The sequence below is a fragment of the Myotis lucifugus genome, unplaced genomic scaffold, assembly GCF_000147115.1.
Source record: "Myotis lucifugus unplaced genomic scaffold, Myoluc2.0 scaffold_18, whole genome shotgun sequence".
NCBI classification, from domain to species: Eukaryota; Metazoa; Chordata; class Mammalia; order Chiroptera; family Vespertilionidae; genus Myotis; species Myotis lucifugus.
In genome coordinates, this window is record NW_005871066.1 from 3,159,689 (window position 1) to 3,177,963 (window position 18,275).

An 18,275-nucleotide genomic window follows, 5' to 3' on the forward strand; every position below is an offset into this window, starting at 1 on the left:
GAATTATTTTGACCTTATAAGAAGAGCTATCTCATATTTATAGTAGACCTGGCCCCAGGGAATTTGTCATACGATTCAGAAAATGCCAAAGAAGTAACATTTCCTCAGACAGATTACTTTGCTGCCTCCCTTCTTGATGTTACAAACATAGTCGTGCTCATGCTTGGAAGGTTGACTCTGTATGTTATGAGATTTGTTCTTTGTCCGTAAAGGAAAGTACAGATATTTCTTTGGAGGATGAGGGGAAAATTGAAGGAAAGAAGTTTGTATTCGGTTGATGTATATGCCCACCCGTGATATCAAGGCAGACCTGTTTGGTTCTGTGACGACCCATAAAAAAGCTCACAGCCACGGTCATGACTGTGCTTTCAGGTTCGTTCCAGCAATTGCACCAGCGACATAAAACACACAGTCAAAAGCGTCCAGGTGTGGAATATCATGGAGTTGCTATTTTCTTCTTTATTCTTTCCAACATGACTTCACTGTTGTACAGTGAACACCTGCTATTCTTCTTATGAAACAAAAACAACAAAAAATCTTTAAAGGACTGCAATGCAGCCTTCTCTTACACTATCGCAGTCAGTGTCACGGAAGACATATGGTTCATTTTAAAACTGTTCCACGAACTCATCAGTGAGAATCCATCTAATCAGTTCTCCACAACGAGAGAGGAGAAATGATCAAAAATCAGAAAGATAAGTGGCTGAGCCAGGGGCCAGATTCTCCATAGAGATGAGGGGACACAAGACAACAAAACTCTTTCCATCTATCATGTGACAACGCGGCACTGCCCACTGACCTCAGTCCTCGGAGGAGCAATCTCACCCACCAGGTAGTTACTGTCACACCTACTCTATAGGTAAAGAATCTGAAACTCAGCCCCAGCTGGTTTGGCTCAATGGATAGAGGGTCGGCCTGTGGACTGAAGGGTTCTGGGTTCGATTCCAGTCAAGGGCACATGTGGGTTGTGGGCTTGATCCACAGTAGGGGGCGTGCAGGAGGCAGCCTATCAATGATTCTCTCTCATCATTGATGTTTCTATCTCTCTCTCCCTCTCCTTTCCTCTCTGAAATCAATAAAAACATTTTTTAAAAAAAAAAAGAATCTGGCCAAAACCGGTTTGGCTCAGTGGATAGAGCGTTGGCCTGCAGACTGAATGAGGTTCAGCTTGGCATCACCCAAGGTGTTCTCTGTCCACGCCTCCCTAAGCTTTGGTCCTCCCCAGAGATCCCCTGAGAACAAAATTGCCTTCCCACATTGTCCAAGTTTATTTCCTTTCTTTTGCCACATGTGTGCTTGGCAGAAGAGAAGAAACTAAGGTTCTCCCCTCACTTGAAAACACATAAAGACGCATCTCTGGGTTGGGGAGTGAGATGCCCAGCAGGGCGAGTGACAGGCAGGGTCTCCAGCTCTCCCCTCTTGAGAAAGGTTTTTGACACATTCCTGCCTCTTCCAGGAAGGGGTGGCTGACGGTGGAAGGGTGCTCTGCCACCACACCATGCATGCCGAGCACAAGCCCATCTCCCACACACCCTACCCTCCAACCTCTGTGCACAATTATCCCCGGAGAGTTCTCATGAGCACCCAAACTTCATGCACCAGGCCCCTTATACAACCCAGTCGCCCCACTGTGCTGCTGTGGCCACTATGGCAGCGTTTAGAGACAGAAGGCGAGCATCTGCCTGGCCACCTAGCATTCCAATGGTCTCTGTTCATGTCAAAGTTGTTTCTCACAGCTTCTGCCAAGGTGTTCATCATATTCCTGTTTGCAGTCCAGGGATCATAATACAAAATAAATCACCAAAGGGGAAAAAATAGAATTGCAAAAAAAAAAAAAAAAAAAAAAAAAAAAGGAACTAATCTCTGCAGGGCTGCTCTCCAATTTTTGTTTTCAACACATTCTTTGGACATGGGATGAAGACCAAAAGTGTAGACTGCTGGGCCCCGGGAGAAGCATAGCCTTTCATTCTATTTTAGACAGACAAGGACCCAATCAAACTCTATTCCTCAGGTAGGGAGCTTCCAAAAGAGGACTTACACTTGTCAATCATTTAATTAACAGTGGAAATGACAGCAGCCAACAACTATGGAGCATGTACTATGTGTGGGCACTGGCTGTGCATATGCATTTATGTTCATAATCTCACTGAACCTGAATGACAACTCTTCAAGGTAGCTTCTTTATTATCCCCAGCTTACAGATAAGAAGAATTTGGTCTAAGAACATAGATGACTGCCCAAAGTTGTAGAGCTGGGCTAGACTTTTCGCCCTGGGAGACCGCACAGTTCCTAATTGCTATGCTCTACTGCTTCCCATCAGACCTTCAAGTGATGGGCATTAGATTCCAAATAAAACCCAGGTTGCCTGTCTAGCTGCTTACCTCACTCCAAAGTCTAACATTAAGATCTTTCCATTTCATTAGGCAGGAGGTGGGCTCAATGTAGGGGAGGAGAAGGGGAATCCAGAGGATTCAAATTATAACAGGAAAATGGATTGAAAGAGCTAAACGTATGTGTTGCAGCCAAATGGTTTGGCAGATGCAGCCATGTTCAGGGATTTGTGATGACAGGGACAGTCCTTTTTCCACCCCTCTTTGAGCTGCCTTTATATAACTTTATCTTTTATGTCCAAAGATCAAACAAAAAAGATCACATTTAATGAGAACTAGGGGAAATAAACTGGTGGCAATTAAAGAGTAAAAATAACTTCTCTGTGGCTTCAGACCACAGGCGTTTGCTCATTTTAAGAGGCACAGGCAAATCACTTAAGGCCTTTTAGGCTGAGTTGGTCTCACGTTTCCTCCCACACCCATGGTGATTAAAGTTACAGGCAGTCATAGCTCTTGAGCCCATGGAATTGTGTAGTAAGTAGAAGTACAATCAGGCCAAACTCATCAACTCACAAAAGCAACTTGTAACACGGAAGTCAAATGCAAGTCTCCTGTGTAACTGGTTGCTTTGTGTGGAAGGGGATTAATAAGAGTTAGAAAAGGTCAATGAGTAGTTATTTCCAAGTCAAACCAGGAAACATACTCTCGAAGAGAGGCCTTCCTTCCTTCCTTCACCCTCAAGTTCTGATTCCACTCTCCCTGACTCTGGACACCTAGTTGGCCAAGATCCAAGGAGTCATCACTTCTCTGCCCTGTTTTCCACATGCAAATCAGTTTTGGTCTAGACAACGAGGCAGACCCGAACTCTTCCTCAGACTTAGAATAACCAAGTTCATTCAAACCCCCACAGGCGGCCAGAGGGATTTGAGATTCCCACCTCTGCCCTATACCACTGTGGCTTAGACCAGAACTTGGGAAGTACTCATTGATCTTCGAGTAAAGCAAACACCTGGTAAAATCTTGGGTGACACCAGCTTTCCGATGACTCTGTAGACAGTCAAAAACAGAATAACCTATGGGGTTATTCTGAAATACTCCCTGAAATTCCTAATTTGGGATATAATGGGGGACTGACTCAAGATGAAATCAGCTGCTGAACAGAAAGACGTAGGAGTGTTTACCCTGTCCTTTGGGAGCCCTTGTTCTGTACACCAAGAGATTTGACACACTCCACATCAAGGTCAAGTCTATCCTTTGTCTGTAACTCAATCCCATCCCCCAGAGCACTGCACTTACCGGTAGAAAGTAGCATAGTCCACTGTTGAGTGGCAGGTCTGAAACTCCCAGGACTTGAGTTTCTGGCATTCTCGATGGGCTCGGAGCTTTACCTTCACGGTCCCTTGGCACAGTTCAGGCACTGGCTTTCTGCGGGGTCTGTTGCAGAACTCATTGGACTCCACCCTCCAGGACTCAGCAAAGTCATCCACATCAAACTTGAAGTTTCCATCTCCACCAATTAAGTCATCACGCTTATGTCCATTGTAGTTGCCACAGAGACCACAAAGTTTGCCCTTGAGATGAGGGGCAGCCATGACTTCTACAAAACTGTCTCCATCCCAGGATATTTCCAAACCTAGAGGGAAAATAAAAAAGGGGATCAACCACTCTTGAATCCCTATCAATAATTCCCAATTGTATACATCCTTATACAGCACACATGACCATCCCCTAACAAGGAATACTAAGGGTTGGTCCACATTCTTGGTTACCTTTCATCCTTGCAATATTAAATGTCATGTGAAATTACACAAATCAATTATTTGTTAGGACTTAGAATTTTTAAACTATACATAGTTTGCCCTTAAAATGATATCTTATGTATCCTGGTTTGACTTGTAAATAACTACTCCTTGACCATGTTATTCTAGGGCAGTGGTCGGCAAACTGTGGCTCGCGAGCCACATGTGGCTCTTTGGCCCTTGAGGGTGGCTCTTCCACAAAATACCAACTTCTGCACATGGGCCACAAAGTTTCAATCGCACTGTATACGTGCCCGCACATGGTATTTTGTGGAAGAGCCACACTCAAGGGGCCAAAGAGCCGCATGTGGCTCGCGAGCCGCAGTTTGCCGACCACAGTTCTAGGGTATATATTTTTGCCCTTTTCCAGAGGAATTGTGTTGGCCCAAATCATGATTTCACTTGTCTGATGATTACTCTAATGCAAAAATGCAAAGATGACAAAAAAATGATAATTTTTACTGTATTTTTTCTTTATCTCCAAATCCCCCATATGATTACACCAAATACCAAGTGAAAAATTTCAAATTATTTGCTATAGTGACTGTAGTAAAGCAATAAATGTATAGCTTCTGAATACATCCTCTTCAAAGGACGGCTTCAGCATTGGAGGCATTGGGGGCTACCAGGCCATAGGCAAAAATTCCCCCTGTGCTGCAGAGAATAAACAGGACAGCACAGTCTTCTTTACCATGGAAAAAATCTTCACTCCAGAAGGTAGAGAACATAGGTCCCCCTTTTTTGAAAATATGTTTTTATTGATTTTAGAGAAAGAGGAAGGGAGAAGGATAGAGAGGTAAAAACATCTATGAGAGAGAAATATCAATCAACTGCTCCCTGCACGCCCTCCACTGGGGATCCAGCCAGCAACCTGGCATGTTACCTGTCCGGGAATCTAACAGGTAACCTCTTGGTTCATGGGTTGACACTCAACTACTGAAACACTGGCCAGACCATAGACTTGGTTTGCTGAACTGACCATCTAAAACATTGAATGGTTTTTCTGAGAACATTCATGTTTCTCCAGAAATGCTTGCCCAAGGCTTCCAGGAGCCACTCCAGCCACTGAAAGGTGGATTTTCTGTGTCACATAGAGCATCCAGATTATGCCGCCACAGGTGGTACAGCCACATGTTGCCCTGTTACACACACAGATCAGTGTGACTAGAAGGTAAGGAAGGAATGTCCTCATTCCCATCCTGATCTTGTGTAAGGAGACACCGTCCCCAGAGAAGGGAAAGGCCTTAATGAAAAGCCTTTTGAGGCCCTGGCCAGTGTGGCTCAGTTGGTTGAGCGTCATCCCATGTACAAAAGCTCATCAGTTCGATTCCTGGGCAGGGCACATGCCCAGGTTGTGGGCTCAATACCTGGTAGGGGTGCATGTGGGAGGCAACTAATTGATGTTTCTCTCTCATATTGATGTTTTTCTCTCTCTCCTTCTCCTTTCCTGTCTCTCTAAATATCAACAAAAACTTATTTTTAAAAAGCCTTTTGAGGTTCAATGCAAAGTAAATATCAAGCTCTTCTAGTCAAAGAAGGTTTCTTTTGGTCACAAATATGTGTTAGATGTGTTTCCTACTGTTCTGGTAATACCCTGGCAGTGCCTGAGCCCCCAGTGAATTTTTGGACTAGAAAACCAATGAATGCAAGAGAGCCACCTGAGGCATGACCACCCAGGGAACATCTACAACAGGTCAATGTGCACGTCTGCTCTGGGACTTCTCCTTTTTCACTGCCACTGTCTCCTAAGAGTGACAACCCACACACAAAAAAGCTCTTTTTAATAGAAAAAAAAGTTTCCCCGTGTGTTTTTTAATCTTACTCTCTTGGGTTTTTTACAAAAACTAGTCTTTCCTTGAGCCAGTTCTGAGCATCTGGAAAGAGCAACATGATTCTCTTCCTGAAAGATCCTGCCTTTGCTCTTGGAGTATCAAATGAGGCTGATGAGCAAATGTCCAGAAGATGCCCTGAAGTTGTGGAATAAGGTAGTGATGGGGAGGCGGAAGGGAAAGGATCTTGCTTGGGTATAAAAATTGGCATAAGGAACATCAAAGTGAGATCAGTAAAACACTGAGAAGTAAGGTTCTAAAGCCAATATTCCCTACGTTTGGACGTGGGCCATGAGGAGAGAAGGCTGGCCAAATAGCATTCCTGTGAGGAGGCCACATAACCGCCACAAGAAAGAGTTACAGATCTGCTTTAGGGAGAGTTATTGGTAGAATAAACCAGTGGTCTAAAACTGGATATCTCAAGAAATAAACAGAAAAGCCCATATGTAAACCACTGTATGGTAAATTAAAGGAATGGATGCATTCTTAGTTCACAACAAATGGTAGAAAAGCTTTTTGGGTTGAGATAAAAGCTGAGTTCAGAAAAGCAGTGAAGTAGAGTTAGGTGAAGAAGCAAGAGAGATGATCCTAAGAAAGTTTCTCTTGGGAGAAATCTGATGAGGAGAAGACAGTGATAGGACAAGGCGAGTAGAGAAGGGACACACTGCTAGATTCCACGTGCTGGGCTGACCTCCCATGTGGATCTCTGAGAAGATGGTGTCAACTCTGACAACCACAACTATCGGATACGCTAATTTATATGTGTACATACCCCATCATCTAGCACAGTATCTGGCACATAGTGTATACTGACTAAATGAATGAATTGCCCTGTAAATTGATATATCATGCAAAGCCAAGGAAATTGTGAATTTCATGCTGGTTAAGGCACTGAAATAACAATTTTGAGAAAAGACAAGCAAACTATAATATGATTTGTAATACACTCTCTACGGTATAGAGGAAACTTGACCTTACAAGCCTGTAGCCAGGCAGCTGCCCAGCAAGAGAAATGAGGGGGGAAATCAGTTTCATCCATACTCTAACTTTACAGCACAATTCCAAGACTATTCTGTGCTGCAAAATTTTCCAATCTACAAATCTTTTTCCTAGACAGCAGGCAAACACTCTTCTTCCGAGTGCCACAATGATTGAGAATTTCTATCCAAAGAAGCTCCAACATCACTACTGACAATAACATAATAAATTTGAGACTTTGGCAACTAAATTCATGGGAATTCAACTCACAGTGAACAAGGCGGTCATTGTGTTCTTTCTCTGCAATGGACTGGTGGTCTGTGCAGGCCTGGGGAGACCCACTGTGTTCTCAGTAAACTCTTCTTAAAACTCTTACCATCTCACTCATAAAACATGGTCCCCAAAGTAAGAGCATACTTTGTAATTCGCTTTCTTTTCCTCCTCTTTTCTTTATTACATTAAAAGGATTTTCATGGGCCAATGCTAGCTTTCATATTCTAAAGGGATATATTATTCAACTACCGATGCCTTTGTCTCTTGCTGTATTGTATACATATGTGTTGGCATGATTTTTTTTTTTACTCTCTACATTAGTAAAATCTATTAAAACTAGATTACAGTAGTGACAGGCAAAAAAAACCCTAACAAGTTGTAATTGAAGAGATTGCTCTTCCAAAAGATATTTTAAATAAGCATCTTAGGAGATGAAATATCATGGAAGTGTGGGCTGGGGTTCATCTTTTCTGCAGCTGGGATGAGTCTCTAATTCTCTTGCTGGAAACCGGGTAGAAACCACTGGCAGAGTCAGAAGGCTGGAGCTGAAGCACATATCCCATCCAGGGATGAGCAGCGGCCGCATTCCTTCCGCTGTATGAACGGCCTTCCAACTTTCCCTCCTCACCAGGATATTAGTGTGTGTTTTACTAACTTGTTCTTCATCCTTCAAACATGTGACCTAGTTCCAGACCCCTAGTTTGGAGGATTTCCTGGGGGCAGATATGGGGAGTTGTTCTTTTATTTCATGGTTGTTTTTGTTTGTTCTGCTTTGTTTTGTTTTTATGTTGTTATTGTTGCTTTTGTTATCCATTAAAGGAGAGAGGAGGTGGGAAATCAACAGACATACCAGAGAGGTGCTTAAAAATGGATGCTTTTCTGTTCAGTTTACATCAAAAGAAAAAAAATTAAAATATATATTTTCCAGGTCCAAGTGTAGAACTCTTGATGAACCCGGAAACAAAGTTAAATAAAAAGCCACACTCACATGTGCTAATGCCTTTCAGGTGGGTCTGCTGTAACTCTTTCAGGTAGAGCTGATGACACGAACAGATGGCAGAAAGGAAATATTTTTAAATTATCTGCCAAGTGCCGAGAGTGGGGTGGGGGAAGTGACGGGATGGGCAGTGCTTTCTTAAGCTACCGAGCGTTGCTTAGAGCCCTGTGTACGACCCCGATGTTACCAGGAAAGCAGCTACCACCGAATTCCACCCCAGTGACAGCCACAGTGCTCCCTGCAGGTGATCCCATCCTGAAATGCTGAGTCCATAAACCACAGGGGCAAAGTCATGTCTCCCACTTCCCCTTCCTCCAGCCGCAGGCTTGATTTAAGCAGATACTCTAAAGAAAGTATCCTTTGATCATATGAGCTTATGAAACTGGAAAAAAAAATGATGGAAGAAGAACCCTCAAAGGATATTTTAAACAGACAATCAATAGGTGATAAAAACAAAATATCCCTAAGGGGTAGTACAAACTGAGGGTGGTCAACCAGAGTGGAAAAGACTCTTGTCTGGAAATGCAATTGTCCCCATTCAAAGGGTAGTGTCATCGCCAGTTGAATGCCCAGAGGAATACAGCTCTTCCCCAGGAAGCAGAGAGCCTGTGAGCTTCACGGCTCCAAGAAACTGTTCAGCTGAGTATGAAGGGAACCACATAAATTACTTGAATCCTCAGATGGAAAAATTAATGAAACTGGCAAACGAAGTTCACGGCCTAGAAGAGTTAGATTCACTAATCAAATTATGGTGCCTATGATGTATTATTATTTTCTTAGCAGCCTCATCCTTGTGCTCACTTTTACAATGTGGACTCCTTACAAAGAGCACACTTATTCCATAAGGTGCCGCCAGCTGGGAACAGAGCGGTGTGGAACCTCCTAGCTGTTAGCAATCTTTGAACATCCAGCATCCATGGGAGAATTGGGTTGTGGGTGACTAATAATTTCCATATCAGTAGAACCCACTGTGTTCAGCTGGCTGGCGCACAGATAGGCCAGGCGCTTCTCATTAGTGCTGTTTACTCATGTGTCACTGGCACATTTTACAGGGACCCACCAACTGCTGCCTCCTTTGAGGGAATGAGCCAAGGCCTCTATCTGAAGAGGGGCCTGTCATTTGCATCCGACAGCAGGTGGCTATATTTTCTGAGCAGGACTCATCCCTCTAAAGTTGAATGAATGGAGTGCCGCACATCTGCCACACTCAAGGTCAAGCATGGGAATCTTTCCCCCTTTATAGGATGTTGCAGCACATTAACAATGAACGTGCTCTCACTGGAACCATGCTGTCCTCTCTAAATAAAAGCTCTCTGGGCTTCTCCTTGGCTTCCTGCCTTGTTTAGTTAGGCTGGCATTCCATAGGCTAAATCAATTTATCAAACATATATTTGGCTTGAATTGAAACAGTTCACAGGGTTCTGGAGGTAGAGCCAAACAGTCTCTATAGCCCCTCAAAAGTGCCTGCCCTGGCCAATGTTTCCCTTGTGGATCCATATTATCTAAAGCAGTGGTTCTCAACCTTCCTGATGCCACGACCCTTTAATACAGTTCCTCATGTTGTGGTGACCCCCAACCATAAAATTATTTTCGTTGCTACTTCATAACTGCTATGTTGCTACTGTTAGGAATCGTAATGTAAATATCTGATATGCTATATGTGTTTTCCGATGGTCGCGACCCACAGGTTGAGAACCGCTGAAAGGAACTGGAACCCAATTGATGCTTTCACTTTGTTAAATTCTCATCAATGCAAAAAGCAAGACATACCCTGATTTCCTCAAGTATCACACTTAAACAAATAGCATAGGCCAGGAAATTATGCAAACTAACACCCAATTAACAAACAGTATGAATGAACCAAAGGTAGCATGAAAGGAACCACATGTGATATAACAAACGGTGTAAATGAGCTGAACTCATACTTCGGGGCCAATACTGAAGAACCGAATTCTGCTCCTAGGATGACTCTCTTAGGTAGCACATCACAGACAAAAATTTGCACCTCATTGAACCCACAGGAGTAACCTAGCAACGGTGAACCTAGCAACCACTGCTGGAGATGTAGCTAACCCTTCCAATGGAAAGGCAGAGTCCAGTGGGCCTCAGGCAACATGGGCTGCTGAGAAAGGGCCTCAGGGTCAGCTCCACATGCCCAAGGCCAGGGGAAGAGCTCTCAGCGAGCATCCCAAGGGTGCTCCAGCGGGAGCCAATGGTCCCAGCCATCAACCCCGTGAGCATCCTTCCCCAGGGTCCAGAACGGACAGGGCTGCTGGTCACACAGCCCTGCCCCAGCACTGCATCTGCACACCCACACACTGCGGTTTCCTTTGGAGGACTCCCCCTCCTTGGACCCATGCTGACAAGGAAACACTCTCACAGATGTGAAACGGCACACTACTGACTCAGCTGGGAGGGACACTGACAATTCCAAGCTGGCCATCAGTGGCCTAAAATTAGCAACAAAACACAAGAAGAGGTTATGTGGGGAGCAGGCCCGCTGGTTGTGGAATGAGGATGGAAAGGCCCTGGGTGTCCGGGGGTTGCAAGACTGGTGGGACCGGCGTGGGATTGCAAGGCAGAGGGTGTGCAACGTCTCCGGCTGTTCAGGGGCATCTTCAAGATCTGCTGCCTGCAGCTGGGCCACTTCCCTGCCTCTGGGTTTCCCTGAGCAGAGGGGGAGCCGGGTCCTGAGCGCTCAGGCGATGCTGCTGTGCGGGTTGGAGAGGTGGAGGGCCACAGACACCCCGTGCTCCGGAAGCCCACCTGCTTTGGTCGTCACTTTCAGGAGGTAGCCGTCCAGGTCGATGTGGAAGTGCGGCGCCCGCCAGGGCAGCGCGATGCGCGAGCCGTTCCAGCGCACGGTCAGGTGCTGCTGGAGGCTCACGGTGCCCGCGCCCAGCACCAGGTCCACCGACTTGGTCCAGGAGAAGGAGCGGGTCCTGCGGGCATCGTTCTTCACCAGCACCTGGAAGGGCGAGGCAGGGGAGGAGCAGTCTTTCGTCAAAACGTACTGACACGTCCCCTGAAAGTTAAATGTCCGTCCGTCAAAAGTGTTGTAGTGGGGATCTCCGAATACCGTGCAAACGCCGGGCTCTGCGGATGGGCGAGAGACAAAAGCAGGGTCACAATCCGAGCGCAGGACTCAAGGGAACATGGGGGGCAGGGGAGGGGTCCCTGCAGGAAACCTGGAAGGGGCACCCGCCTGGTAAGGGAGGGCCTTACAGAGATGCTCTAAGCAAAACCAACTTAACACAAAATAAAGTTTGGTGGGTTGGTGGTTTTAAAAGTCTGTGCCAAACCTCATAGGACATGGAATGTTCCTGGTGCTTCTTATTTATAACACTTCTGCATTTTTAAAGCATCTCTGTTTTGGAGCCTTGATATGCATCCGTGTTCTTAATGTAAGGGATGGAGAAATGGAACTAAGATAATTTTGTAAATAGAGCTGGACTAATTTTATAACCCATATAAACAAGAACAAACATAAATAAGAGGCAGCAAAATAAATGACAATATACCAACACAGTGTTATCTCCATCTAACTAATTAAAAAATTTGTAAACATGATAGTTTAAATGTTACTCGTGGTTTTAAACTAAAGCAGTATATTCAACATATATATTTACTAAAGACAAATAAATAGAATTGCCAGATACATGCTCAATACTGCAAGGAACCATGTTCTGATATAGTTAAGAATCTCTATGTGTTTTATAGAAATACAAGGTTCCTATATTTTGATCTGAGTTAGATAAAAAAAATAAGTCGTAAAACCCATCATTTAGTAAATTTAACTAATTCCAATGAGTTCACCACTTCAAAATACCTTTCATTCAAATACTTATAAGACCCAAGGAGAGTTTGACATTTTGGAGCATCTCAAAGATTTTTTATAGAAAATTAAATATTATTTATTTTTTTAAAACAAAATTTGACATTGATCTGTTCTCCATCTAAAGCTATTTTATCTGTTTTGACGGAAGCTTGTATAATAATGAAATGAGGAATTCATTGAGAAAAATTAGCCCAAATGATGAAAGAACTATAACAAAAGGTACAATTTCCCGTCAACACCAGAACAGGTCAAAACTATGAGAATATGACATAAGCAATTGTTCTGAATACCTAAAAGTCAAGACATAGGCAGATGAATCAACAGACCCGATAGGACCCATGGGACTCACAGCTAACATTTGCTTTTCATGTCTAAAGTGTTTGGAGACTGCGTTTGTTTTATGTTGTGATATGTCATTTCAAATTGCAATGTTATGTTACTCCATATAAATTATATGTATTTGGAATTTGGTAGATTAATTGTTCTAAGTTTTCCTTATCAGTAGTTAATAGAAACTCAAAAAGAGAGTTTGGGGCATATACAATAATTTCAGTGAACAAATATTTGGAGGTCTGTGTAAAAGACTATTTAGGGAGGCGGGTAAAAGAATGGGGAGGAGAGGCAGGCTCTACAAGGTCAGCAGCAATATTTGAATTCGCCTTCCATTTCTGTTTCTTTCTTACCCTTTTCATGGTAGTTTTCTCCATTTGACTCCAATTTTGCTCATTTGTTGCTAAGCCTTTACCTCACCCCCACCTTTCTGATTCTATATCCCCCCTCAACTAGTGTTCTCACTACTAGTTTATATTTTTTTAAGAGTCAAAATCACCCCATACAGCAATTTTTCAATCCTTTCTCCATGTGATTACTTTAGAAATTGTCTTATCACACACTTCCCTCACCCTCTGACTAACAGTCTCTCCCTGGCATAAACATGGTGCTTTCTGGTTCACAGGGAGCAAGGCAGTTCTCCTGGGGACTCCCTGAGTGACATCAGGATAATTATAATTCACAGTTGATATTACCATGTGCCACACAAGGGCCTGACCACACGATGCACCAAACTCAAGAGAAGGGCTTCTTTCAAGTTCTTAACTCCATACTTAGCAAGAAAACCCGAAACCCATCAAGGCTTTTGAGCTTGTAACGGATTGATCTCAGCTTGGAAAGGCCAGCGCATTACTGGATTCGAAATTATCCTTCGGAGAAATCCTCTCTCAGCTGTGCGCAGGCTCAGGGAACACCCGCCCTCTACCCAGAGTTCGCAGTGTCATCTTCTCCTGAACAGGAAGCAACCACGGCTTCTCCTGGTATCCCGACAACAGTTGAGCAGCAAAATGATCATTAACAAAAACAGTGACGGCTGCCATTTTCTGAGAATTCTGTACATGCCCTATGTTCTCTATGCCTGCTGATCGTGAATACACTACAGGAAAGAAGTATTTAGATGGTCTCCTAACATTAAAACAACAGCTGAGCACTTGGTAGCAAATCCATAAAGTGAACTATTATCTGGTCATTAAAAAGTGTGTAAATAATGTTCATGATTGAAAAAAATGCTTATCACATAGTAAGTGGAAAGTGAGAAACATAGTTCTATATTTTTAAAAATATATATATTTTTATTGATTTCAGAGAGGAAGGGGGAGAGAGAGAGAGAGAGAGAGAGAGAGAAACATCGATGATGAAAGAAAATCATTGATTGGCTGTCTTCTGCACGCCCTGTATTGGGGATTGAGCCTGCAACCTGGGAATACGCCTTTACTGGAAATCAAACCATGACCTCCTGGTTCATAGGTTAATGCTGAAACTACTGAGCCACGTCGGCTGGACCAAAGTTCTATCTTGACCGTCTTAGAATAAATACAGAAACACACACACTAAAATTGTGAACAGTGGTTATTTCTTGGTGACAGTATCATGAGTGATACTTTTTCTTTCTTCCTTATGCCTTTCTGATTTTGTTTTCGTTGTTATGTGTTTTTTAAAGAGTCAAAATATGGGTACCTGTAGATAAGGCCAATTATGTGACAAAGCAAATCCTCAAAAAAGAAACAGAAAATATACTGTGTTGAGTGGCCCTGGGGGAGCTTGAGCTGACGCAGAGCCGGGCAGAGAGCGATGAGGACATGGGAGACCGGCAAGGGAGGCCATGTGTGAGCAGGGCTGTCAGGAAAGCGATTTTTCAAGAGGCCCTCACTTGAGGAAGAGAAGGGTTTGGAGATGAGGATGATTTTTCTGGGTAACAGCAATATGGAAGGGGCCAACAAAACGTCATGACCGCAAAGATGCCTGAGAATTATGTGTCGCATTTGGGGACATTTGTAGCATGAGCTAAAATAATTTGTAAGCCTTGGCCCTCTTTCCTGGCATCTCACGGTCCCTATGCCAGGTCCTGCAGGGACAGCAGACACGTACACTGAAGAGTGACTGAAAGTGAGAACCCCAGGGTTGCACAAGTCTGCCGGGCTGAGAAGGATTAAGGCTATGGAGGCTCTTAGGGACACACACGTACATTGTATTCTCATCGAGTTTTCTTCCAGCAGACGCAGTGGAATGAGCTGCAATCCAGGGTGTCCAGATGTCTGGTCATACTTTCTGGAGAGCTCGGGGTGATAGCTGGAGCTAAATAAGCAGACTCTTCTACAACTAACCTCGAGAATGTGTAAGTCAGAAGAAGAGGAAAATGCGAGTTTACCCTTGGTGGTACTTATTTTTTTTTAAGTCAAATCATCAGATGTTGTTTTTATTTGTTTGTCTTCAATATATGTATACAAGGGTCTAGGCAAAGGGGAAAAAAGATTAGAAGCATATAAATCTGAATATGAACAGTGTCATTTTTTCTCTTAGGTTATGGAATGAATGGGGACATTTATTTTCCTTTCTCACTTATGTGTATTTACATTATTTTATACATTTACATTCATGATTTAAAATGACTATGTACACTTTTGGAATAAGAATATTTGCTTTAAAAAATTAAAAACATTAGATTAGAACATATTACTTTGCTGTTAGATACTTTCATAAGATTGCTATGAGAATTAAGAAAGTCGACTACTTCTGAAAACATCATTCCAATGCTTTGCTTTAACGTCATCAAGTACATTTATTTCTGTCCTGGGTGTATTTATTCTAATGAAATGCCTTCCTTCTGAGAGTAGTGATTATTCTCAAAACATCCATCAAAGAAAATTAAGGGGAAATTATACAACTCCATGATATGGAGGAAGAAAATAAGAGAAACTGAGTAGACTCCAAACCTCTTCCCCCAAAACACATAAAAAACAAACAAACAAAATAACAGAAAAGCATAAGGAAGAAAAAAAACCTATCACTCATGGTTCTGTCATCAAGAAATAACCACTGTTTATAATTGGGGGCGGGGGAGGGGGGAGTGTGTGTTTGTGTATTTTAACATAGTTAAGAATATCCTGTACTCAAAATTTTACTTCCTCTTCACTGAACATGTCACAAGATTTCCCCAGTCATTAAAATCACTTTGAAAACATAGAAAGTGATTTTCATTGTCCGTCCATTACTTCTGCAAAGAGAAAATTCTCTCCAACTCATCCTATCACACACCACCACGGATCAGTACATTTCCAGAGAAGCGTTCTAACCACGAGAAAATCTATCAAATTAAAAATTAAAAAATAAAGGCTTTCAGTTTTCCACATACAAATTGCAGGGATGCTGGCCGTGTCGGACTCCAGGGTCCCTGGGTCATGCAGGGGCTCCTGGGAAGCCCAGATGGGGAAGAGTCGTCACGATGATGTCAAGTTTGAGTCAAGGACCAGGAAATGGTGGGATAGAAACACTGATCTTAACACAGACCCCATGTTAAGGGTCTCGGCTCCTCCTAAACAGGCTGTGTGTGACCTGGACTTTTCTATGCTCTGGACTAGCTCAGGTGTCACCTGGGGACCGGAGGGCCAACAGATGCCCCACCAAGGATCACGTGCATCCCTACAAGTTTTACATCCTTGACTTCTTACAAGAACTTAACTTTACTGTGTGAATGTGGCGAGAAAGGGATTGTGGCTCTCTTTCCACCAATCTATAATCCACCAGGTAGAGTTACACATCTACATATAAAATCTAATTTTTTAAAAAGCCAAAACTAATATTTAGTAGGTGCCTGAAACCAATATTTAAAGAAAGAGTTAAGTAGGGATATTGTTAAGAATGTAAATGTCTTTTTACATATTTTCTAGAACCCCAGATACTCACCAACTTCAAACAGAAGAGCAAAGGAAAGCATTCCTACCTTCAAGATCTAATCTAAGATAAATCTAACCCCTAAAGCCACGGCTGACATCCTAGGCCTCCCAACTGAGTGCCCCCCTTCCCCATCTCCCTTCTTCACTCTGTAGTGGCCCGTGTCTGCCCCACACTTGACACTACCCAGCACAGAGTCCTTTAGTTTCCAGCTGCAACTTCATGAATGCCCCACTTTCCTTCCCTCCAAATCTCTAAAGTGGGACTGACGCATGGCTCTGAGGTTCTGGGATGGTCATAATTTCAAATACTCGACCCTAGAGACACATATGTTTTTCAGTTGGGGGGTTGAAAATATGGCCACCAAATCCATAGCATGATTATGATCATCAATTTCTACCCTAGCTTATAGTTATAATGCCTTAAACTCTATATAAATCAGATCTGACGTATATTTTATGTAATTTCTCCGTGCCTGGCATGCTGCCCTGTTGCCCTGTATATTGGAGTTCCCTCTCTCTCTCTCTCTCTCTCTCTCTCTCTCTCTCTCTCTCATTCCTCTTTGCACTACTCACAGCAATGCCTGGTACAATACATATTAGGTATCAATAAATATTAGCTGAATGTATGAGCTAATTAATTAAATAATATATTTTAGTGGGAAAAAAATAAACTGCCCCCACTGAACTTCCTAAAATAGATAAGTATTAATGACTGGCATATAGAATTTTGCTTAATTAATTAATTGATTGATTAACTGACCAATGCTCTCAGGAAAAGGACTTAAGGCTGCAACTGGAATGAAGGATGCTGACCAGCTGACCTGGAGATGGGGAGATGGTCCTGGATCTTCCAGGCCAAAGCAGTGCTATCACGGGGTCCTTACAGGTGCAAGAGGAAGGCAGGCGAGTGTCATGCGAGGAGGACTCAACTCGCCATGGCTGGCTTTGGAGATAGAAGGAGGCCTCAAATCAAGACATGTGGGCGGCCCCTAGAAGCTGGACTGGGAAGACACAGATTCTGCCCAGCAGCCTCCAGAAGATGGCAGCCCTGCCAACACTTTGACTTTGGCCCATTCAGATCCATTTCAAACCCCTGGCCTCCAGAACTTGTAAGATAATAAAGATAATAGGTGTGTATTGTTTCAGCCTCCTAGTTTGTGGTACTTTATTACAGCAGCAATAGGAAACTAATAAACTTCGTGAAAACCAAGGCAGCTAGTCTAAAGCGACTAGTTTATGCCGGGTACCATCGCCACCATCTCTAATCCTCACTGCTTTTCTACACGTTGTATATTATTACCCTAACTTTTTAGTTGTGAAATTGGAGAGGTTGCCATGATGCCCATGGTCACTTGGTCAATAGCAGTCAAGACAGAGTCCAACCCGGTCTCTTCCCTACCATGACCCGACGCTTCCAATACCACAGCATCCTGTGCAGCTGTTGTTAACTGCTGAGATCACAGAGCTCTTTGGGAGTCTGAAGAAGTATGTGGACACTCTTCCCTCCAAATGCACGAGTGTGTCTGCTCTAATGTAGAGCTTCATAGACACCCTGTCCTGAGACTGATCAGTAACCTCCTGAGAGCATGAATTTCAGTTACAGCATGCCTATCTAAAAGTTAATTAGAAACGATATTCCATGGTTTTCATATTTAATGTACATGTAGTTCATCTCCCCAGCTACAGTAGATGTTCCTAAACTCAGGGTCCGCATCAGCTTCTTATCCGTGACCTTCAGGGCACCTTCCAGAATGCTGGAAACTAACTAAGTGTTAACACAAACTTGCTCTAGAACATGCATTTTTGCCACTCATCATCATCCAAGCTCTGACCTTAAACTAGAAACTGCCATGTATCAATGAAGAGAGGTGTGTACCTCAGCCAAAGAGATGAGCTTCACATCTCCACCACATTGGAGCTCTGCAAACACGCCCTGCTTTGAAAAGGGCCCTGGGTTTGAATCCCAGTCTTACTGTGTAATGAATACAAAACCAGGACCGACTACCTA

General features: G+C 43.3%; 1 protein-coding gene across 1 annotated transcript in view; it reads right to left on the reverse strand.

Annotated features, from left to right (window-relative positions):
* Nucleotides 1-18,275, reverse strand: part of BMPER (BMP binding endothelial regulator) — a 174,542-nt gene that overhangs the window by 51,049 nt on the left and 105,218 nt on the right. Inside the window, exons 11-12 of the mRNA XM_014452760.2 lie at nucleotides 10,973-11,302; nucleotides 3,627-3,963 (exon numbers count right to left, since the gene is read on the reverse strand). Coding sequence (XP_014308246.2) covers nucleotides 3,627-3,963; nucleotides 10,973-11,302 — 667 coding nt within the window. The remainder of the gene's footprint in view (nucleotides 1-3,626; nucleotides 3,964-10,972; nucleotides 11,303-18,275) is intronic.